The sequence below is a fragment of the Genypterus blacodes genome, unplaced genomic scaffold (assembly GCF_046128005.1).
Source record: "Genypterus blacodes isolate CSIRO-AG114 ecotype Tasmania unplaced genomic scaffold, CSIRO-AGI_Gbla_v1 ptg000137l_1, whole genome shotgun sequence".
Classification (NCBI taxonomy): domain Eukaryota; kingdom Metazoa; phylum Chordata; class Actinopteri; order Ophidiiformes; family Ophidiidae; genus Genypterus; species Genypterus blacodes.
The window spans coordinates 872,501-896,677 of record NW_027466939.1 but is presented as its reverse complement, the minus strand read 5'-3'; the positions used below and the strand labels follow the sequence as shown (position 1 = coordinate 896,677).

General features: G+C 46.0%; 1 protein-coding gene across 2 annotated transcripts in view; it reads left to right on the top strand.

Annotated features, from left to right (window-relative positions):
• prkcab (protein kinase C, alpha, b) overlaps positions 1-24,177 on the top strand; it is a 51,298-nt gene that overhangs the window by 12,921 nt on the left and 14,200 nt on the right. For both annotated transcript variants that reach the window (XM_076164579.1, XM_076164581.1), the window contains exon 3: positions 9,314-9,396. In XM_076164579.1, the coding sequence (XP_076020694.1) occupies positions 9,314-9,396 (83 nt within the window). The remainder of the gene's footprint in view (positions 1-9,313; positions 9,397-24,177) is intronic.

The following is a 24,177-nucleotide window of genomic DNA, read 5'->3' as shown; positions in this document are numbered from 1 at the left end:
TTAGTAAGACAACATAAAAGGCCTTCAAAGTAAAGTATAGGTTGGCTATATGTTTAAATGACATATAGGCCTGAGTGTAAGTAAAAGGCCATGAGTTATTTAGTGTGTGAGCGAGTTGGAGTGCCAGATATAGCAGGTGGGAGATAGATAGACACCGGAGGTCTTTCTCGCTACTTTAAAACTGCGGGTATGCTCAAGTCTTCATTGTTACCTCAGAGACGAGTTGCATCATCACATGGCCTTCGGGTGATAACAATGTTTTGTAATTGTCAAGTGTGTGTGTGTGTCTGTGTGTGAGAGGGATATGAAAGCAAACGCGAGTCTAAAACCCCTTCAAGCAGTCACGCTGGCCCAGACGGCCCAACTCAACCAGCTGACTCATTTCTCTACCCAAAGAGCCCTGCATTCTTGGAAGGAGCGCTGAATTAATCAGAGGAGCGATATTGAAGATGAAGAGAAAAGAAAACATTCGAGTATAAGTCAAAGATAAAAGTGTTGATAGAAAGAGGAATAATATAGTAGGTGGCAGCGTGGGAGGTAGCAGGTGCTAATTGAAACCATCTTGCGGAGAGCACAGAATGTCACTTTGCCACAGCTGCTGTCTTTGGTTTCTCTCGCTCTTCTTCTGCTCCCAAATGGTACGAGCGGTGTACTGGACAGGCTGACTGTTGGCTCTGCGGGGGGACAGATGCAGGCGTATGGATGAACTCGGACAATTAGGCAAGCGAGAGGATTCCTGCTCCTTTCTCAGCCTTCTGTTGCCATTAATGGGCACTGAAGGGTTACAGCACAAACGTATACTGGCGGCCTTATCGATCGCAATGACCTGGTGTGGTGGCTCCAACCTCTTGACCTTAACTGAGAGTGACCATACACTGCAGAGAAGCTTCACAGTTTCACAGTTTGTGTGAGGGCACATCTATGCATACACACACTAGATGGATGTGTGTTTGTCTTTGGTTATGGTAAAGAATGTTTTTTGTTTGATTTTTTGTTTTATACTTCAGAAATCTTGGACACCCGATAAAGGCCACACACAGTTTTGTTGTGTGATGTTTATTTTATTTTTTTGTCAAATAAGATCTGTAATGTTTATCCAGACCGACTATCTGGTGTTTGATGATTTCAAAGGGCTGTGATGATTCATCCTTATTCAGGCACCGTGTTGTTATTCTAGAATGAACTAGATGTGTCTCTCATCACTGGAGTGTAGAAGTATGATTCATATCACTATATGAATTTATTGTGAATCATCCAGCTCAGTGTTTACCGATGGAAAGTGTTTTTATCGAAGCGACACCCAAGCAGACAGAGGTAACGAGAGTAAACTGTGATATCTCCCCTTGTGTGTTATTCTCTTTTGTTTCAGTTGTAGTGCATGTCTGCCTTCTTAAATCTTAATGGAGCTTGTTCGCTCTCATCACAGTCTCTGTTTCCACTCGCTGCAGTGACAGAAACTTTAATTATGGTAAGGCCAGTTCAGATCAAAGACGATAAAGAGGATGAAAAAAAAAAGGTTACACAATTTTATGTTTCAGGGCTATATTCTGTAGTCTCTCACACACACACACACACACACACACACACACACACACACACACACACACACACACACACACACACACACACACACACACACACACGCAGATGGAGAATCAGAGCATGTGTGAGAGGACAGAGAGGGAGAAACAGAGGGTCAGTGTGAGACCTGTGACAGAATAAAGGGAGTGAAATGAATAACAAAGTGGTGTTATTTCTGTTTCAAAATGCTTGGAGACAAATTTAGCCTTGACTTCATTGCTCTCCAACAAATTTAGCAGAGAACATTTAGTGCTGCAGGAATGGAAGATCCTTTAATGTTGATGTGTTGGTTTCAGCCGGACCCCAGGCACCGAACTTGGACTTGACCGTGACCTTTGCCTTTTGCCTGACTCTGCTGTACATATAGGGTGACTAGATATGTAAATTCACTGTAAATTCATTACCTTAGGCTTTTTAAAGATGGATGCCTATGTGTGGATGTGAGTGTGCACGTGGTCACACCTCCCACTGGTCGTCAGCCTAATTTACATCAGGGCTCCCTGTGTTTTGACTTCACCGTCTGGTCCTGTCTGCGTGCAGCAGCGCTGTAGGGACCGAGGCCAGTAACACTCATTACTTTACTACCACTGTGACACCTGATACTCACACACAAGGGGCCAGGAGCCAGACTACTGTGGAGGTGTGTGTGTGTGTGTGTGTGTGTGTGTGTGTGTGTTTGTTTGTGTGTGCCTGCATTTGTGAATGAGTAAGAATAGTCTAGAAGATGAATTGACAAGACAGCCTGACTTAGTATGTACATTGCACAGTACGTGTTGATGTGTGTGTGTGTGTGTGTGTGCTGTGTGGGTCTTTGCGTCAGCGGGCTGCACAATTGCATTTATCTGAGGCTCTGAATGTGTCTGCTTGTCTGAAAAACAAATGTGTGGGTTTGTATTTATTTCTTCTATTAGAGATAATAACATATGTATTTATACTGCTCGTATATTGCTTGTTTGTTTGGATGGGCAGGTTTATTGTTCAAATCAAGGAGAATTCTCCAAATTTGACTCTAGTTAGACTTTTTAATGCAGCAAAAGAGAGAGAGAGAGAGAATATTCTGTGAACAGAATATACAGAATGTATATATAGTATGTGTATTTTGTAGCTCATGCAGTATGTATGTATATATGTGAAAGTATGTGTGTAACAGTAAGATGGTCAAAGGAACTGAGAGATGAAAAAAAGATCAGTCTATCTGTACATGTGTGAAAGAGACATGTGACAGCCAGGGAAAAAGCTGGAAATGCGTGAGGAGAGGAGAATAGAATAGAGAAGAAGAAGACATACTGTGGAGGGCAGGTTTCACAGCTAACAAGGAGCCAGAGATGGGTTGGCCAGGGTCAGCTGGGACAGCTGGTGTGTAGTGGTGGACATCATAACGGAAGAGAGTGAAGATGAGGGGGTGAAAAGGACCAACCGGAAATCAGTGAAAAAGCCAGTAAAAGCAGACAACATCAAGAAGACAAGCTTGGTCTCAGGGGGGTCTGGGCAGCAGACAAGGGCTAGCTGGAGTTTGCAGGTTTGCTGATAGCAAGAAAGCCCTCAGCCGGAAAAGGTGAGGGGAAAAGGAGAAGATGGAAATAAGAAAAGCAGGAGAAGAGTGTTGGAGGTGGAGTGCATGCAATGTTGCTAACTTCACTTAAACTAAATTTGAAAACATTTAAGGGCAGTTTTAGGGCACAAACAGTAAAAAAAAGTCAAGTGTAAACAAATCAATCTGCCATCCGTTGTGGTAGTGGACTCCTGAGGAAGGCCACTCAGCTGGATCATGGAGAGAAGTGGCAACAAGATCAATTATTTAATTTCATATTGAGTGGTTTCCATGACAACTCTTTAATGTTCAACCTTGTTCAACAACAGCAAAATGTGTGTTAACAATAGTGGCGCAAGAAACTCAAATACTTAACTAACAGTAGAAATGACACTGGGCTGTGTTTCTCTCTTATTTGGGGGTTCCCACATCCCCAGACACTGTGTGCAGAAATCTGTGTGTGTGTGTGTGTGTGTTCTTGTTCAGAGTCATTCTTCATTCTCGAGGGAGTATCACTACAGTATATTTCCCCTGTGCGACTCAGACGTGTCTGGCAGCCAAACGCTGTGTGGAATAATTGATCCAGTCCCCCCTGCAGTTAATAGAAACACCATTAGTGCTGCAAAGTTTGTGTGCAGTGTGCAGTGTGTGTGTGTGTGTGTGTGTGTGTGTGTAGGTTGTTACATGATCCTCAATAGAAGCAGAAGACAGGAAATGATCTTAATATATGACATCATATTGGAGGTGATGTTCATACTGTAGATGCATTCAGGTTGTAACAGGATCTGTATGCAATTACTTTATTAACAATATTAATGTATTTGTTCTGTCCACTGTCCAAATTGTACAAAAGTCTTTTCAGTTCCTGGATTTGTTGTTTTTCCCACTTGAAGCTCCCATTGCGCCCCCTAGCTGTCCACAGAGAGCAGCTCTTTCTTTGAATTGCCTTTTAAAGGTTACTGCCGTTTTGAACCTTTTGAGTTTTCCCTGCGACTGTAAAGCCCTTAGGGACGGTGTGTGTGACATTCAACTGTACTAATGAATTGGATTGCAGTCGGCTCAAATTCAGTAGTTACAACGGGAAAGACGAGGAGGTGTGTGTGGGAAAGCTGTGTTACTCTGGGAGTGGAATATCACCTGTGGGTCTTTTTAGTTGTCAGTACTGTTGGTACATGCCTCATGCCTGGGTCATGACATGTTTCACAATCCACCCTCACACACACCCAAGGGACATACAGTCTCTTCTCTCTGTTACAGCGAGACATGTAGACGAATATAATCAAGCACTGATGTGAGAAGCCTGGGAGCCGAGGTGATGAGCACCATCGCCTGTCAAGCTGCATCTCTGTGTGGGAGGAGACAGAGGCCGCTTCTCCAACCAAGACGTGCTCTGCTGCACTCTGACCAGGCCAAGGCCAAGCGTACTTTCCACCTCCTCCCCCCTTGTTTTGATATGTTATAGGACGTGATTTTCTCCTCTGTGTCTGTGTACATTCTGTACAAACAGCACTTGAATAACTAAACAAACCGGAGGGCCCTCGTTTCACACGAGATGAATGAATAGGAAACTGGGGCGCGATTCGTCCCCAATAAAAGCAACGCTGCCATTGTTAAGATTGCAGATAAACATTCTCTCGCAAATATGAGCTGTTGTGCGTCCTTCAAAATATTTGTTCAGTTTTGGGTCAAATTGTGCTCCCACTTGCATTTGTTTTGGAGCAGCACAGACGCAGTATATGTGTATTATTCACTTTAATGAGATGTGAGTGAGAACATTTGTATGCTTGTGGCCATTTCTGTTCTTATATAATTATATCTGGTCAATTTCCATCATCATCTATTCATTTGTGTTACACTCTGCAGCTCTGTTCCCCTCTTGTATTTCTGTGCTCTTTGTTTGAGACTCTATTGTTTCTTTCAAGGTCATATTTGCTGTGCGTGTGTGTTTGTGTCTATGTGTGTGTGTGTGTGTCCTTTGGCATGCATAATTGAATGTATGTGCTGAAATTGAGTTTCCAGGCTTTCATTGTGGCTGCAGTTCGTGTTATTGCTTTCCTTTGTAGCTGTGTGTTGTTGTTTCCGCACTGCATCTCTCCAAGGTGGCGGGAGGCAGCAAGGATGAAAACCTAAAGTATATCATGAACTACCATGATACTGAAGTATCTCTGTTCACTCCAGTATTGTGTCCACTGCCAGTGATCCGTGTAGCAACCTGTCCTTACGTGGACTCACCTTATTAACGGCCTTGTTACATTTTCTAGTACTCTATCTCATTCCTGATCCTGATGGCTTAGTGGGATAAGACGCCCACCATGGACATGCAGCACTGAAATTCAGCGTGTCACTTATCATCCGGTCTGTCCGAGAAATAATGGTTTACATCTCGTACAGTATCTGCAGAGTGCTGCTATTTTGTGACACACGCACACACACACACACGGTCTCCCAAGGCATCTGACCATCTGAAGTTAAGATACTAAATTTAGTCTGAAATAATTGTTCAGAAATTGGAATTGAAATGTGAATAATGTGATATTACATGTTTCTTATAAGCTTTTATTCTAGAAACGTAAGAAAGTAAGGACATTACTGCTTTTACAGTAGGTTGCATCATTCATTTATGGGCTTTAGAGGTCTGACTGTCACAAATGTCCACTCTTTTTTTGTAAAGCGTAAACGTCTTCTTCCCAAAAAGAGTGTAGTTTCTCTTCCAGGTTGCAGAGAACTATGGATCCCTGCTGTATATAGGCTGGCTCCATGTGTGTGTGGTTTTCTTTCAACTCTTTTCCGCCGCACCATATTGATACAATGACATGACAGGAAAAGCTTCACCATCCATTTTCCTGGAAACCCTTATTACACTTGCACCAGTGTGTGTGTGTGTGTACATACTGTATGTTTGTCCTTTACCTTTCATCGCCACCTGTGTATTTATAGTGTCGTTGGCCAGGTGTAGAGCCAAACAGAAGAAATATGTTTCACTTCTCTACCACAGTGAGATCCAGTCCGCACTGTTACAGTCCAGGCCAGAATCAAACCTAAAAATAACCCAGATGGGGCAGTAAACCTCTCTCTCTCTCTCTCTCTCTTGCTCTCTCTCTTGCTCTCCCTCTCTTTTATTTGTTTTACCCTGCTTTCTTCACCCTGCTTTACCATTATCGTTTTATGTGATACAAACAGTGAATCGCACAAATATCATCCTCCATTATTTTCTTCTTCTGGCCTTGTAAATAAGAACTACAAAGGACTACAATTGTTGTTCCAGCAGGACATTTCCACACTGATCCAATAGTAGCCTCCCTGGACACCTCCACTGGACAGTGTTGGACAGTGTTGGACAGTGTTGGACAGTGTTGGACAGTGTTGCAGCACCCTAAGCCCTGCAGATCCCCTCCTGTGGATCCCAGATCAAAGGCCCAGTTCTCTTTGTTTTTTTCGATGCACTCCGGTGGCCAGGATCAATTGAAAGCGTCTGGAGGGTATTGAGTTGGTCCGGTGCTGCAGGCGTCCCGCCCTCTCCCTTATCGCCACAAAAGCCTCTGTTCTAGGCAACTGTACACCGTAATTCTATTAACAGCCACCCAACAGACCAATTTCACCGGCTTAGCCAGAGCTTAACCCACACTTCAGAGGATAAGTGCCGGCTAAGAGATACAGTAGAGAAGCAGACAGAAAGGTGTGGAGTGTGTGTGTGTGCGCCAACACGTAACGTAGATCCTCACATGCAGATATCGACATCGTGCACCAGATACTGTACGTGCCTATCAGAAAATTATATATTTCTAAATGTGGGGCGTAATATGTGCAGCACCTTCTCTCTCTCACACACACTCACACACTCACACACTGACTCACCGCATGGAGCACGTTTGTGTTGTGTAAGCTGCTTTGTAATGCCAGAGCTCCTTATCTCTGTGCTTGTGTAATTAGGCTGGAGAAACAGAGCCCAAAGTAATTAATCATAACATCCCTGACTGATACGGTATGTCATGGTGCCACCTCTGCTCCTGCTTCCCCCCCCTCTGAGGATTCAACCATCTGTGGCCATCCACTCCAGTCACAACCCCACCTCTGAGTCATACAAAAAGATTTATACCGTTGACATTAAAACCACTCCAGAAATATGCACCTCTGCAGATATGTGTGTGTGTTTCTTCCTCTTCCTTTCTCTCACTTTGCTCTTCTCTCCTGATGTATTTGTATCTATTTGCGCAATCACTGACATTCAAACCGCGGCTCCAGGCCCTTTTGTAGAGCAGAATGCGTCAAAACTGCGTCCCAAACCAGCACAAAAGACACACACACATACACAGACACGCCCCAGAGCCAAAGCTCGATTCATCCCTTTCCATGCATGCAAGTAAACTCCCCGCTCACATCCGTCAACTTAGACCAGCATCAGCCCCGGCGCATTTGGCTCAGCAGACCCTCACAGGCTGGTTTGGGATCAGTGTGAAGCCGAGCAATGACGGCTTGCGTGGGCGGGTGAGGCTGAGCGCTGATAGATGGCGGGCGAGAAAGTTATAGACGTCATTACACTGTGATTCACATGTTGTAAGTAGGCAGTGGGAAACCTGATGATTGCGCTCTGAGCTTTTATTCCCGCGGAGAAAAAGTGTGTTTCTCTTTTCCATGTAAGAAAAATGTGAAAGGTTGAAGGTTTGACTCGGAAGACAGTGGAGGTGGAAACCAACAAAAGAGTAAATAAACCGTGAAGTCACATGAATTCAAATCTGGCCCCTTTTTAAAGACTTCTGCCATAAACACAGATCTTCCTCCCCCCGTCTTCTCAGATAGTCAGAGGTGTGTGTTTTGCCTTCAACGTTTGGAATGCATTAAAAAGAATTAAGAGAAAATTGATGTAACTGTGCCCTGAAACATTTTGGTCTATTTTGCTGTTGGTTGGAGGAGGAACTTCTTATTTACAACCATTTTTCAGTCTTAGTTGGGTCAGACTTTCTACTTTCTGACACTAATTTGGTTCTAGAAGTCTCTGCTGACTCACACACACCTGCTGTACTTCAGATTGTTGAGCTTCCAGATGTGCTGGCAGCTTCAGTTTCCTGTGCTGAAACACTGCGTTTGCTGTTTTAACTTTGTAGTGACTTGTCATAAGCACCGACTCTCTGCCCTAAATGATTAATGGCGTTTCAGGTTTTGCGGAGTTAGTCAGGGGAGCACTTTCACTCTCTCTCGCTCGCTCTCTCTCTCTCTCTCTCTCTCTCTCTCTCTCTCTCTCTCTCTCTCTCTCTCTCTCTTACTCTGGTTTAAGTGTGTGTGTGTGGAAACAGAACGTAGACATCTGCCATTTCAGCACAAAATAAAAGTTAATGGGATACCTCATAGACCGCACATCGTCTGTCTGTCTGTCTGTCTGTCTCTCTGTCTCTCTGTCTGTCCATGGATTGAATCGGGGTTATGATAACACCCGAAGACATTTGAACACTGTTTATGGGAGTTCTTAGTAAATCCATTTCAGTTGTTCAACCAATGCCTGTCAGATCGTCTGGCAACTGTGACTGAGCTGGCGGAGCTCTAGACAAAAACCCAGAATTATGATTGTGAGAAAGCACAGAAGTGAAGAGCAAGACCTGGCAGTGTGACAGTGGGAGAGGGAGACAGATTGTGTGAGAGTGAAGAAGAAGAAGAAGAACAAGAAGAACAAGAAGAAAGGGTTTAGAATCTCAAATATGGCAGGGGAAACACATTTGGGTGCACAGAGTGATAGTCGGAGGGGAGTGGGCTTCTGTCGGAGCTGTCACAGACGTCCTAGCTTTGCTTTTCCCTCTTCAGATCTGCGGAAGCATCTGGAATGTAAATGCCATGCAGTCACTGACTTGCGAGTCTGTGTCAGGTGTCATGTCAGCCATGTCAGGAGTGACACACTAAGGAGAGTGATGCAATCGGCATCAAGCTGACAGATTGTAAACAGATGCAGAGAACACAAAATCACAAATGACATTTTTTGCGTGGGAGTGAACGTGGGAGTGCAAATGCAGGGTAGTGTGTGTGTGTGGTTGTCTGCGTCTGTGTGAGATGCTCGTCACACTCTGTTTCAGGCTGATGGTGTGTGTGTGTGTGTGTGTGTATGTGTGTGTGTGTGTGTGTAAAGACAATTCATGATCACTTTCCTTACATGTATTTAAATTGATAAATCTCTCTCTCTCTCTCTCTCTCTCTCTCACCCTCTCTCTTTCTCAGTGTGCTGTTTTGTGGTCCACAAACGGTGCCATGAGTTTGTCACCTTCTCTTGCCCCGGAGCGGACAAGGGTCCTGACACAGACGTAAGTTGTTCCTGTCGTACGTCACACGCTTCGTTTACTTTGTATTCTGCGCCGTATAAAGATTCCACGAAAAAACAGTCATCAGTCTCACGCTGCACACTAATCATTTCCCTAATTTCAAGTGGTGTGAGCGTGCGTCACAGAATGTTCCACAACTGATGTAAGTCTAATCTTTGATCATCAGGGCACAGTGATAACGTCCTGTTACATTAATAATGGAAGTCCGATGATGTCACTTCTTTTTTTTCATGATTCATTACTCTTAAACACTGCCAGTGAGTATATTCTATTTATTGACTTCTACGTAGTGTTGGAAGTGTAGTAGTTACACTGTGTTGTCTTGCCAATGCAGTTTGTCAGAGTCGCTGCCAATTCCGAGTCAACATTTGTTTTGTTTCCTTGAGTTTAATAAGACTCGTCGCTCCTCGCTGGCTTCTCTTCTTCTCTGTTTCTGTCTTCCGCCCTCGGAGGCCTATTGTTTGCTCTCTTTATTTCAGCTACGTCTCTCCTCTGCCCATCTCTCTCTGGCACTTTCTCTTCCTCTGTTTATCCATGTAATACTCTCTCTCTCTCTCTCTCTCTCTTTCTTTCTCTCTCTCTCTCTCTCTCTCTCTCTCTCGCTCTCTCCTCCTATAGCCTCATACAGCCATGTTCCCTTCAATTTTATTTGCCAATACGATCCTTTCATTTCGATTTCACAGTTTCCTATTCCCTAATATGTGGAAGCAGCCGATCATAGATATGTTACACCTTCGTTTTTGCAGTAATCATTTACATTGACGGTCTTGTAGGACTGAATGTCATTTAGAACTGATTTCAAGTCCGTCTGGAGCAACTCACTTCCTTAGTAGCCCCTTATTTAAAGAGTTAACGGTGACAAGGGGTGCAAGAGGAACATTTTGAGTTCCGTATCGTGGAAAAAGAAGGGAAGTTTGCAAATAACATGGCTGGATGGAAACAGCTGTGTGATATCAGATTGTTTCCTTGCCTCGGTCTTAAACTCGGATTGTTTTCATTTGCAAGCTGGCAACAATGACTCACCGACACCCGACCATCCGTCTCTCCATCCTTTACCATGTACACTTCCATCATCCTCATCCTCCCAATCAGTGTGGCGTCATGCCTTTCCTAATCGAGCTGAGACAAACACTCACACTCACACTCTCTCTCTCATTCTCTCTCTCTCACGTTTACGCATACTGACACCACACACACGTCTCCCCCTTTTGATGTCGTGGGTGGCTGCGAGTGACCCGGCCTCAGTGTGTGTGTGTGTGTGTGAAATGGCTGTCCAGCAGATGCTTTGATACACTCGCAGAGAAGAAAAGAGAGGGACGTTCACATTTGCATTTACTGTGTGTGTCTGTTTGTTTGTATGTATGTTTGTGTGCGTGTGTGTGTGCTTCTCTCTCTTTCTCTCTCCCTGTTTTTCATTCAGCAGTGTGCAGCGTAGGTGGTAAATAGTGCTGTATTATCAGTCAAGGATCACTCTGGAGCTGGTGAATGAAGGTGACTCATGTGCAGAGAAGCAATATGTGTTTTATGGACATAATAGCTGCAGCTCTTTGGCCAGATCAAATCCTATCAAAAGGTTGTTTTTCTCTGCGTGATATTTTCCTGAATGGGGGAGATTATATGTTACATGGTTTGCTGCTGTTTCTCTCCTTTACCCCCAGTAATCTGTCTTTGGCCTGTATAGTTTATATTCCTGATAGTGTTGCTGCTGTGCAAACACACTTACGCCTTTTTTTTTAATTCTCCACTGTGGTACAGGACGTTCCGCTTATTGCGAGACATTGCAAGACAACGTGGCTGCTGGGTGCATGTGGCCATTGTGAGAGTCAGAGAGAGAGAGCGTGAGAGAGAGAGGGGGCCGATGTGAGCGTGAGATGGAGGAGAAGAGTCGATCCGCGGCGTGTTTCCCCTCAACGCTGAGGCTCTGAGCTGAAACATGGAGCATCCCTTGTTTATCTCTCCTCTACTTCCCCGTTGCTGGCAGCTGTGGCGGTTGAGTCGACCATTAGAACCTAAACCTCTGGAGCCAACACCCTTCCAGCGGCTCGGCTCTAACCTGCATCAACAGCTGGCGGCACTCACTAACACGTCTGCCACAGCTCCAGCGCCTTACACAACATTCAATCTCTGCTCATGTTAACGGTGACGTAGACGGAGAGCAGATTAAAGTGTCAAACTCATCTTCGGGTGTCAACATGCGCTACGGTTCACAAATGAACCATGAGATAAGTATGTAGCAGAGTGTAAACAGTATTCAAGTCAAAGAGGTCAGCAAACATGATGAGTTGCTGTGAGTTTGTTTGCCTGTTTGTCATTCAATCTGTTTTCAATGACAGATGTTAAATTGGGATTATATAACTCAGCTGCTGTCCACACTTAGGGGCTGGTTTGAGTCGGTTTGATTGGTTACTTTTCTTTGGTCTCGCCTTGGACTAATATTCAAATGAATCAATAGTTCATTATTAACTCTTATCAGTTACATCTTCATCATTTGTAATAAGATATTTAGTTCTGTGCATTACTGAAAATGAATATAGAGCAAAAATCTCTCATAATAGATCAATCATAGATGATAAAGACATTGTCACATGAATAAACACAGGGGCAAAGTTTAACATGTTGTTAGAAAGCTGTTATATTTAAAGTCCCATGCTTAATCATTGTTATACCATATTGACTGCACGACAACCCATGTGCTAATTATCCGTATTAAATCAATATGCTTGCAAGTCACAGACGTCTTAGAGCAGCTGGCAGATATGAGCGCTTTCATAAGCTGTCGATTTAATTACACAGATCAAATTGCAATCTGCAGTTTGGGGTCCCGTGCCTGGCTGCTTAATCCAGGGTGTTAGTTAGCTAATGAACTTCTGGGGCTTGCTGATGCAGGTTTCTGCCCGGCTTCCTGTGCCAGGACAAAATATGAGCCAGGCCCAGAATAGAAGGGACGTGAGACACTTTGGAGGCACTTTTATCCTTTTTGCCGGCACATCTGGATTTTGTTTGCACCTCATCCCGTGCTTAAGTGTCAGCACAGAGGGATATCATACACTCGGTGTCAGACTGGTCTCTTTTCTAGTGCCGTTGATGATGCGTGCTAATGAAAGCATCACACGTATCGGAAATGCACAGAGTCTAAATGCAGGAGTGTGAAGAGAGAGCAGTGTTTGCCCCGACTGTCCCCTGGCTGTGCTGCACAAACAGACCCGAGATGGAAAACGCTCACAGTCCGCTTCTCTTCGCCTCGGGTCTCTCTGCCCTTATTATCTGTCATTCAGCTCTCCCCCTGTCTGAAATGGCCTCCTTCCCAAAGCACACACACAGCGGGCTGTCTGTATACTGTAGTGCATCACCAGCTGTTTCCCGCAAATGCCGGCCTCTGTTCTGGAGGCCGTGGCCTATGGCGCAGTGCAGCGGGGGGAGGGGGGAACCTCTGAAAATGTCGGGCCAATACACCTGCAATCCGCCTCTGGCTGCTGGCATTTCATTGTTTCAGCTGGTCGTGTCGTTGGAAAGCATTCCAGATTAGCCGCTCCCCGGTCAGACTGGATTGTGTTGGTATTCTGGGTCTGCCCCGTGGTCTCCTCCCAGTTGGACGTGCCTGGAGAGCCTCCCCATAGGGATTACATGCCCAAACCACCTCAGCCGGCTCCGTTCAGTGTGATAGAGCCTCGGCTGTGCTCCCGCCCTGCCACCCTGAGGAGAAAACTCATTTCCGCCCGTCGTAGCCACAATCTCATTCTTGCAGTCACTACCCAGAGGTCATGACCACAGGCGAGAGTCAGGACGGAGATGAATCGGTAAATTGAGAGCTTTGCCCTCTGGCTCAGCTCACACCTCACACAGCACACACACCACCACCACAACAGTTTGCAACAAAAGCATTTGCATCACTGCGGAAGTCAGGTTCCAATTTTAATCAGGCCGCTTGTCAAAGTCCTGATTGTGCACAATAATATCTACTATGAGACTGAAGTGCTAATGAACAAACTTAATCTGCAGCAAGGGAAGTAAACATCCGCTCCATGGGAAGGCGAGATGTAAACACCCATTAAGCATGAAGCCATGTCATCAGCATCCATCACTATGATAAAGATCCTTATTAATTTACAACTTTATTGTTATAAGAGCTTCACAAATGCGAAAATTAAACCCAAACTTTCCTCTCAAAATTTCCTCTGCGTGATTCCAAGAAGACAAAGTTGTTTAAAAGTATCATTAGAATTCCACTTTGTCTCTGTTTGTTTGTGTGTGTGTGTGTGTGTGTGTGTGTGTGTGTGTGTGTGTGTGTGTGTTTAACAGCTTGTTTGGTGAGCAGCTTTATAAAGATCTCCCTTTTGTTGTTTTGTGGAGCGCAACTCATTAAAACAACCACCAGGCCGGCGATGACATCAAACAATTAGAAAGATTTACTGGATAGTTTTAAGCGCAGCAGCCGGGTCAGACTGTCCCTGCGCTAATAACATGAAAGAATTATAATAAACAAAGAGATTCTCCTTTCCAAAGCAAAGCTCTTTCTCACCCAGCATGGTTGTTGTATTGTTTCAGAGGGTAATTAAGGCTCAATCATGGCTGCGATAAACACGGATAGTGTTTAGTGCGGATAGAAACATCCAATCCTGCTCATCAACAAGCTCAGCATGCCAATTATGTCTGCGTTCCTTATGAAATCTTAATTAATGAGAGTAGGTCATGCTGGATGAGATTTCTCTTCTCTCTCTCTGTCTTTAATAAGGAGGAAGTTATGTGCACAGACACGCACACACACACACACACACACACACACATACACCAGCCCGCCTGCCCTAACATTAAGCAGGGGAAGAAGGTTTGGCTGCAAATGAGAGGCTTGCTTGGAGAAATGCATCGTGGGTAAAAGAGGGAAAGGGGAAAGAGTCGGGAGAGAGCGACGACGAGGGGAGCGCAGGGTAAAGAGCGAGGAGGAATTGAGACGTCAAGCCAGAGGAAGATGAAGATCCCAGTGCGTGTGTGTGTGTGTGTGTAAGTCTGTGTGTGTGTGTGTGTGTGTGTGTGTGTGTGTGTGTGTGTGTGTGTGTGTGTGTGTGTGTGTGTGTGTGTGTGTGTGTGTGTGTGTGTGTGTGTGTGTGTGTGTGTGTGTGTGTGTAGAGGGAGATAAAGGGGCGTGGAAAGAAAGGAGAGTGCGCAGATAATGAGGAGGCTAAGGAGGGACGGTATTCATGTGAAGAGGTGAAGTGGGAGCCGGAGCATGGAGGTCAATCAGGAAGGGGGTGGGAGAAGAAGGGGGGAGAGAAGAGACTACAAGAGGGCTTTTCCTCTCCGTGAAGAGGCAAGGAGGGAAAAGTGGAGCAACGAGGAAGTCTGGGGGAGCTGGAGGGCTTGAGCCTTTAGGGGAAGTGGGGTGGCACAGAAGAGGAAAGCGTGGTGTGTGTGTGTGTGTGTGTCTGCGATGAAGAACGGGAGGAGCGGTAATGGGGGCGCGGTGGAGCTGTACAGCATGATTAGCTCTGCCCGTTAGATGAGACATGCAGCTATTACTCCTACTCAACAAGAGACCTGCGAGTAGCTACACGCACACACACTTACACACTTACATTCACTCACACATACACACACACACACACGCACACACAGACTTACATTCACTCACTCACACACACACACACACACACACACACACACACACACACACACACACACACACACACACACACACACACTTACATTCACTCACTCACACACACACACACACACACACACACACACACACACAGGGTATAAACGAGTATAGTGATTCTCTCTCACTCTCACCATGGCTGCCAGCGTTGGTGCGTTCTTCGAGTTTCCCCGTGCATGCCGACCTCCTGCTGAGCCGTATGGAGTGCTAGTCGCCTCGTGTGTGTGTGTGTGTGTGTGTGTGTGTGTGTGTGTGTGTGTGTGTGTGTGTGTGTGTGTGTGTGTGTGTGTGTGTGTGTGACCTTTCCTGATCTCTCCACTCAGAACATTAGTTTGTCCTTCTTCTCCACATACAAAGTGATTTCAGTAAAAAAACCTGCAATAATATAGGTTATTGATCGTTTATTAGTTCTGATAACTTCTCCTTGCTCAGCTGTTTTGTCCCTGAGCTAATGGCTTTGACTTGAGGTGCTCCGTTTCATCAGTTCAGCCTAAATGATCCACTCACTGTGAGTCACTGTGAGTCTGCAGGGAAAAGTCTTTGTCAGGTAGACTCCCACACACCCTCACACACACCCTCACACACACCCACCCACACACACACTCACACACTCACACACAGCTGCCCCAGAAACGTCAGTCTGAGCCACTGTGGGTTGCTGCAGTGCAGTGGAATGGTGGAGTTTCTCTTCCGCAATGACAGCTTTCTAGACTTTATCATCTCTTGTTTACCTCAGCAGCTGTAACATTCAGTCTCACTCATCATCGTCTTCTTCTTCTTCTTCTTCTTCTTCTCCTCCTCTTGATCACACTTTATTGGGAAGCTCTGTAAGCGGCTGCCACCAGTCGGAGCTTTGACTTAGTAAATGTTTAATTGCTTCTTTTACATGTTGTGCTGCCCCGTGTCTCCTTTACCTCCAGTAACCTTTCCCAGCTCTCCTCTCCTTCCTGTCCACTAACCACCGGCCTATCACTGACCTGAATGGAGGGTGTTGCGTTGCAGGATCCTTATCTCGCTCTCCGCATGGACCGACACAGCCGGCGCTTTTGTCTCCGCGCCTCAACATAGGAGACGTCTGTTTCTGTCTTTAATCATCGCAGACAGCGGCTGGATGAATGGAGGCTGGTGTAGCGGTGGACAGGGGAAATGATGGCGTCGCGTCGTCTCTAGGCTCTCCCGGCTCTCGGCAGCGGCCTGTCGGGAGGAGTTTGAGATGAGGAACGATATGTGTGCGTCACAATGACTGGTTGCATTTCTGTTTCTTGCTGTTTGGTGTGTGTGACGAGAACCCAAAGCAGACTGGCCGGCTTAGACATGAAAGAATGGGTTTTTAATAGATTTACAGCTAATTAAGATGAATCCACACGATGGCTTCTGTTGAATCTGTCTGCTTTGTACAGAACACACATCTCTGTCGCTCTCGTCCCTCATGTCTGCCCTCATTCCGCCTATTTTCAGGTTCTTCACCCTTCTTTTCGCCCCCTCTCAGCTCTATGCAGTCTGGTTCTATGTGAGGTTATGAGGCTTCGCTGCAGTGAGACGCTGTGCTGAAATGATTCAACCAACTCTATAGAGATGAACGAGTAAACGCTGAATACAGATCAGATGTGCATGAATGTATGAGAGTGTGCGCATCGCATTTACATACCTATGGGCGTGTGTGTGTGTGTAAGCGGAGACAGACTTGGTAAACAGTGTGTGTTTGCGGGCAGATGGCAGCCAGGGAGCTGACCTATTCCTTAGACTGGAGGCGGAGACAGCTCAGTGTTTAATGTCACCACCAGGGAGGGACCACAGGAGACACACACACACACAGAGAGAGAGAGAGAGAGAGAGAGAGAGAGAGAGAGAGAGAGAGAGAGAGAGTGACTGACAGAGGATTTTGCTCCGTTCCATCCCTTAAAACACAAATTCCTCACCCCTGAGAAAGATATTTTAAAATGTTTTGTTCTAAGGCTTTTGCTCATCCTTCTCCTCACATTCCAGGCAGGATTCATAAATATTAACATTTAAGTTCATTTCACTTATTCGTTCATTTTCTCAACGCAGCCATTTTCAGCCCAGACACGACCAGTTGAGCTTTCCATTTTCCACGTGAACTCACAACCGGAGCGGCCAATCCATTTCCTCCAGAGCCCCAGGGGGGGGGGGGGGGGGGCGACTGTCTGCCCCCCCCCCCGTGACGTCTCCTCCCCTCCCATCTTCCTCCCCGCACGTCCTCCATTACATAATGCAACAATTCAAGGGAAAGAAACAGGGGGTGGGGGTGTGAATCGTCTCCGGGGGCCTGGATGGGATTTTGCCGCGATGCATTTGGTGGCGGTGGGAGTTGGGATGACTCAAGATGTATCTCTCCCTGAGGACATCCACAATAGGTGTCCTACTTTGTGTTCAGGGGTAGAACACGGTGACACATCTGCGTCTGCCAGAGGAAACTCTCTGCACGGCTGAAACAGGCGCGTCGAGAACAGACAGAGTTGAAGATAAGCCTGATTTCTCAAGTGTTCACCTTCGTCTCTGCTTTATGTACGATTCTGCCTCTTAAACTAAAAGTTCCGACTTCCGACAAGTTTCGACTTCCTGTAAGAGTTTCCGTGGAACTAAATGTATTAACACCGGGCAGCCGACTGGAAAGTAGGAAACCATCAGAGCAGAAGATAAAGCCCTTTAACAGTTTTATCAGTGACTCACACACACACAAGCACACACACACGCACACGCACACTCACGCTGCTACGTCGTTTCGTCAAATCCTGTTCCGACTCTTCCTCGCCCCGCCGGTGGCCAAATGTGCTGATGCGGGCCTAACTAACTGTCACACCCCCGTCGTGCCCCCGGCTCCTGCAGGGACGACGTGGAGGGACGGCCCCAGCCTCCAACCGGGGCTCCTGGGTGAGTCACACATCTCACACCAACATGGAGGAAGAGGAGGAGAGGGAAGAGGAGGAGAGGGAGGAGGAGGAGGGGGAATGAATAGGAGGCACACAACAACAAAAAAAACTCCACTTTGTCTTCACACTCTGATAATTAAATGCATTGGACAGTTGGGGACAATCCAGAAGTTTACACACATGCTCTCTCTCTCTTTACCCTCTCGTCTCTCAACACACACACAGGAGGGGCAGGCGTGGGAAGACATCAGTGCAGACACCTTACACACACCATACATTAATTTTAACTGCTCTCTCTCTTCTTTGTTCCTTCCTCTTCCTCGCCTCATCTGTTTTCCCTTACTTCAAGCCTTCATTCCTTTCCTCTAGCCTGGTTTTATGGCTGGTCTCGCCCTCTCTCTCGCCCTCTCTCTCTCTCTCGCTCACCTTGCCACCCCCCCTCCCTCGCCCCCCTCTTCTGCTGTAAGCCCAGGAGCCCTGTGGTCTCATTACGTCGTCACTGATCCCTCCTGCCGTGGTCGTGACCATCAGATCGTTAGTCTGCCCTGTCTGAGACGCCCAGCCTGACAAGAATAGAAGAATCAGCCCAAACCTCTTAGATTCTCTAAATGTTGGGGACGCAGACAGACGGCAGCACCTCAACAAATCATCCATCAGTTCAGCTGCTGCATGTTTTAAAAGCGCTGTGTGAAATATTCCTAATTCCTAATTGGACATTTGTGTCATCGTAGGGTTGATTACAGGGCCGAGTGTGTGAATGTGTGTTCCTCCTTCATGCTCTTGTAATCCTCTGAGATGTGTTTTACAGATAGCCCTGTTATGATTATTACATATGACCTCATTACTAGAGACTCTTAATAAGACACAGCGCAGCACAGATATGACAGTTAGTGTAATGGAGTCATTTATGAGTCTTGCGTGTGTTTAGTTCACACTCCCAGTCTCACACCGTCATGATTAGACATCTTTACAAGATAGCGTTCACTTTTATCTACATGGATCTTGCTGTTGCTGCACTCACACACCCTTTTTTCCGCTCTTCTGTGTGAAATAATCCTTATTCTCAACGGCAAACACTCGCTTACACAATTATTGCCACTTTTAAAACATCCTTGGAAGTAAAGCTGCGGCTCCAGGGAAGCCTGAGGAGGAACTGTTCGATTATCTCCCAATAAAAGAAGCAAACTAAACACTTTCTTCTCCAACATCGCTTCTAGTTGCTCTTTCTCCATTTTGATGAAAATAATAAAGACATTGCAACACTCCACGCACTAAATCAATACTTTTAGTAGGATTACAAATGGAGTTGATACTTCTCAAGCTGGTATCATCAGCAGTGTGTAACCATAAGAGTTCAGCCCATATGGATGAGCCAGATGAGGATGTTCCTATAGCGCTAACACCTCATGGATTAGCAGCGATGCCATAGCCCAGCTGCTGACCTCTGACCTCTGTCATAACACTGAAGCTGATCTAGATGATGTGATGATGTTATAAGAAAAGCTTCAGCCAACGAGCGCAGACGGGAGGGAGGAAAGTAGAGTTAGCGCGCTAGGCTGTTTGCTAAGCGGAGAGGAAAGCTGCACGTTCAGCACTCGTGTCAGGGGATAAAGATGTATAAAGACACACACACACAGCAGCTGCTTGGCTTCTAGAGTCGCAGAGCGCTAAATAGTGAGGGGGACACATGTTAGCATCCAGAGCAGCGATGTTGGGCAGAGACAGCACAGGCCAATCACACACACACACACACCTTATTCTCCCCACAGATGGTGTGTTAGGATTACTCCTGCGTGTGATTACAGCCCGAGCAGCTACAGGGTTTTATCTCATAAACTCTAACCTCCATAGACTTCATCTGTCCGTCGCCATTCGACTCCGTTTTGTTTGATGACGTCACCCGTACACGATTAAGCACTGGCGTTACAGCCGCGCTCCTCAGACTGATCAGCAGAGGAGATTAACAGTGTTGTGTTTAGGTTTACGAGCTCGCCTTTCAAAATGGAGCTTTTGGTTCCACAAAGTATTAAACCTGCACATCTTTAACACAAAAGTACTGCAAAGTCTGGAATCAAGCGAAATCATGAAGTGGCTATAGATTGTTCTGCTTGTGTGTTGATTTTATGTTCTGCATTGGTTGAATACTTTTTGTGTGTGTGTGTGTGTGTGTGTGTGTGTGTGTGTGTGTGTGTGTGTGTGTGTGTGTGTGTGTGTGTGTGTGTGTGTGCGCGTGTGTGTGTGCGTGTGTGTGTGTGTGTGTGTGAGAGAGTTCCCCCTGGGATCTGTCCTCCTTGGTTTCCGTGGTGATGTCGCAGTGATTAACGCGCAGCTACATTAACCAGCCAATCGTCCGCTTCACTCGCGAGTTGCAACAAACAACAACAACAACAACAAAAAAGGCGGCTGTTGCAAAGCACTATGGGAGCTGAGAAGTTGTGCAGGTGTCCCTTTTTTCTTCTTCTTCTGTTATGGCAGTCACGGTCTCCTGCATCTGTAATTGCCTCGTGAAAAAATTAGATTTTGTAAGTACAGCGTAACTGTGTGTGAAATGATCCTCTGGTGAACTGAAGTGTCTTAGCCAGCAATTATTTTGTACATGTCAGGTTCTCACATGAGGCTGGCTGTTATTTTTAGCGCTACACACACATCCTGCAGGCACGGCTGTTTCTTTTGTCCCTTTTCCCGCGTGGTGCGTTTTTATATTTAGTTAATTCTCGACTGTGATGTTTTGTTAATTGGACGTGTTTGCACTCTGAAGAGCAGCGAGCCACAGTCACGGTCTCCTTCACCTCCTCTTCTCTCTAATTGTTTGTATATTTCCAAGGTTTCTTTGCTATTTTCGCTCACTGTCATGTCAAGCACATGTCGCACACACACACATCACACACATCAGACTTGTGTTATTATCCTGCTGCGGCTACAAAGAGCGGCTGAAAGATGTAAACAGGCTGAATAGGAAAGCAGATTATTGCTGCGCGGCTTGGGCGCCCTCAGGTGAGTCTGAGCGGGTGAAGGTTGAATATTCAGATTTAATAGATGAATATAGAGCTGCTGTTTAATCTCCAGCAGGCTTCTGGGTATTACCGCCTCTTCTCCAGGCTCTTAGATGTTACCCACTTAGCTGAAAAAGGACAAAAACAAAACACTAAATGCTGATTTATTTTCTTAAACTGTCAAGTAACCTCAGTTTGGTTCATTTGTTGAGTTTAAACCTGCATAAATCTACTGGAATTGCTGTTTGCTAAGATCTGTAATGTGCAGATTTGAGGGAAAATCTATGATTAGACTGAATTGATGCAGACTGACGCCTTCCACTCATTTATATTATTCTAACGAGATCTTCCGTTACCTCTTGGACGGCGTTAAACGTCCTTTAAGCGACTGTGAGCCGCGAACACTTTGCTCAATTATCGCTGCGCGACGGAGTGTTGACCTCCCGTGTCTCCTGATGGACCCTAGCAACCGTAGCCACAGAGACGACCTGTCATGTGGCAGGAGCACCCAGGAAGTGATGATTGATGCACAGCGGGCAGAAAGGCTGCCCGGCCTCTGTAAAGCAGCTGCGGCTTGATGACAGAAATGCACAAGCGCGCGCACACACACACACACACACACACACAAGCACACATAAGCACACACACTTATACATACAAAAGAAGCCCTCATAGCCTAGTCTGATTAATTAAATGCTGTGTTTGATGATGAAAGTTGTGTTGTGATGAAAGGGTGTGTGTGTGTGTGTGTATGTGTGTGTGTGTGTGTGTGTGTAGAGGTGTGGCGTGAATGCAACAGTGTATCTGTTCTTCTGTTAATTAGAGCACGATAGAGATGAAAGGTCGTGACACCTGTTTGCGTCGAATTGATTGTGTGTGTGTGTGTGTGTGTTCTGGTTGGCAAATGTTGCGTAATATTCTAGACTATTTCACTCAGCATACAATCTCCATAATCCACCACACATCTCATCATCATCATCATCATCATCTATCTCCTAATCCAGTGAGCTCACTTTGAGAGCCCTGATATTGCTCCCTGGACCATTTCACACTAATGAGCTCATTCATATTGTGCGTGTGTGTGCGCATGTGTGTGCGCATGTGAGTGAGTGCTGTGTTTGATATCCTAATGCTTTTTGATGTTTAATTCACTAACAACAAAAATAGAAAGAGGCAGAATGAGAGGAAGTGCAGCACAAACCACAGACACATACAAGACGAGCGTTTAATGCCGTGACACACACAGAGACACACGCCGTCACGTCAGAAGACATCACACACAACCCAGAAACAACAAGTACACAATCCCAAACAAGCACAGCAGTATATAGCCGCTGAATTAGACGTGTGGACTTAAAGGACTCCCGGATCTTGACGTGTGTGTTTGTGTGTGTGCGTGTGTTCCAGGCTGTAAATGTGTCTCGTCCATAATGAGGCTCCAGCAGCATCAATCTGAAGGCGACGCTCCATTAAACGCTGGCGGGCAGCTGCAGGTGGAGAGATACAGGGAGAGGCGTTGCACTACAGTAATTAAATCAGTGATGGATAGTCAATACGGGAGCTGCCGCTTTGTATTGGTTTCTCCCCTTTTACGGCCACAGAGGCTCAATTGTTAGACGCAGACACACACACACACACACACACACACCTTTGTGAAATGAGGATGTTAGCGGAGGGATAACAGAAGAGACAACGTGGCAAAGAGTCACCTTTAGAAGAAAACAAAACACCTCCTCCTCCTCAGGTGTGTGTGTGTGTGTGTGTGTGTGTGTGTGTGTGTGTGAGATCAATTCTCTCTTCGATATCAGAAGTCTTGATTCATAACTGAATATCACAGTCTAGACTATTTTACTGATGAAACAGTTGCGTTGTGCGACTTGCAGGTTGTTGTGTCCGTGTTTGATTCTCTTCCCGTATATTTGTCATCAATCTATTTTTTCCCGCCTCGTGTTGACGGATGACGCTGATTAAATTGCTAATTGATGACGACGTGTGACAGACATCACAGAGCTGCAGAACATTACGATCTGAGAAACTCTTTCACACCGCTCACTTAAGCACCAGACAGGAAGTACACTTAGTGTGTGTAGCAACTGTGTGTGTGTGTGTGTGTGTGTGTGTGTGTGTGTGTGTGTGTGTGTGTGGAGGTAAGGATGGACTTCATTCCTTCTCCAGGCTTGATTCACTCCTTAAGCAGCAAGGCGAGAAAAAGCAGAAGCAGAGAGAGCGAGTCCTCCGTTTCTGGCCCCAACGCACGCCTGTAAGACGGCCTAAAGGGAGGAAGAAACATGTGCATGAGCACACACACATGCAGAAAGTGCAGACTCATACATGAAGCAGCCCCGGGGCTCTGACAGCTGAGCTGAGAGAGAGAGAGAGAGAGAGAGAGAGAGTGTAAAAAGTGAGAAGCATTCAAAGTGCAGTGTCCAGAGACTTGGAGAGAGAGGACGTGAGGAAGAGAAGGATGCAGGCCGATATCAAACTGAAAAGGATGCAAAGAAGCAACAACAACAAGAACCTGAGCGACCTGCTTCTCTGTCCGTTGCCTCCAAGGAAAGGAAGCAAAAAATAGGCGAGCGTCACTAAAAGGAGGAGAACATGTTAATTAGACGGCGCCGGAATCACCACGCCACTGACTCACGCGCCTGTCAATCACACCCTCATTGCCACACACACACACACACACACACACACACCTCTCTCTCTCTTTCTCTCTATCTCTCCATCACTCACTCTTCTGTTGTTTTCGGGGGTTTTGTCATGCTTGGATTTAGCTGATTTGTTTGTATTTGTGTGTGTGTGTGTGTGTGTGTGTGTGTGTGTGTGTGTGTGTGTTCTGGTTGTGTATGGGGGGTGGGGGGAGGAAGGGGGGCACTTTTCAGACACGAGCCCACTCGCTCCACTACTTCCTTGTGTAATTACACACACGGCACGCCGACGTTATGACACATTTCTTTCTTGTGAGCAGCGACGCTCGCAGGGGTTCGCCCACCCTTCATTTTGCAGGGCTCTAATTACTGTGTGTGTGTGTGTGTGTGTGTGTGTGTGTGTGTGTGTGTGTGTTTCATAGTGATCCTGGAAATGAAATCACACGGCGACGGGCTTCCTCCTTTCATAGACTGTGTGTGTGTGAATCTATTCCCACAAAATGTAATCTGGTCACGTTGATTTCCAGATCCCGTCACACTTCTCGTTGCCCCTGCGTGTTCACTTTCAGGGAGATTCC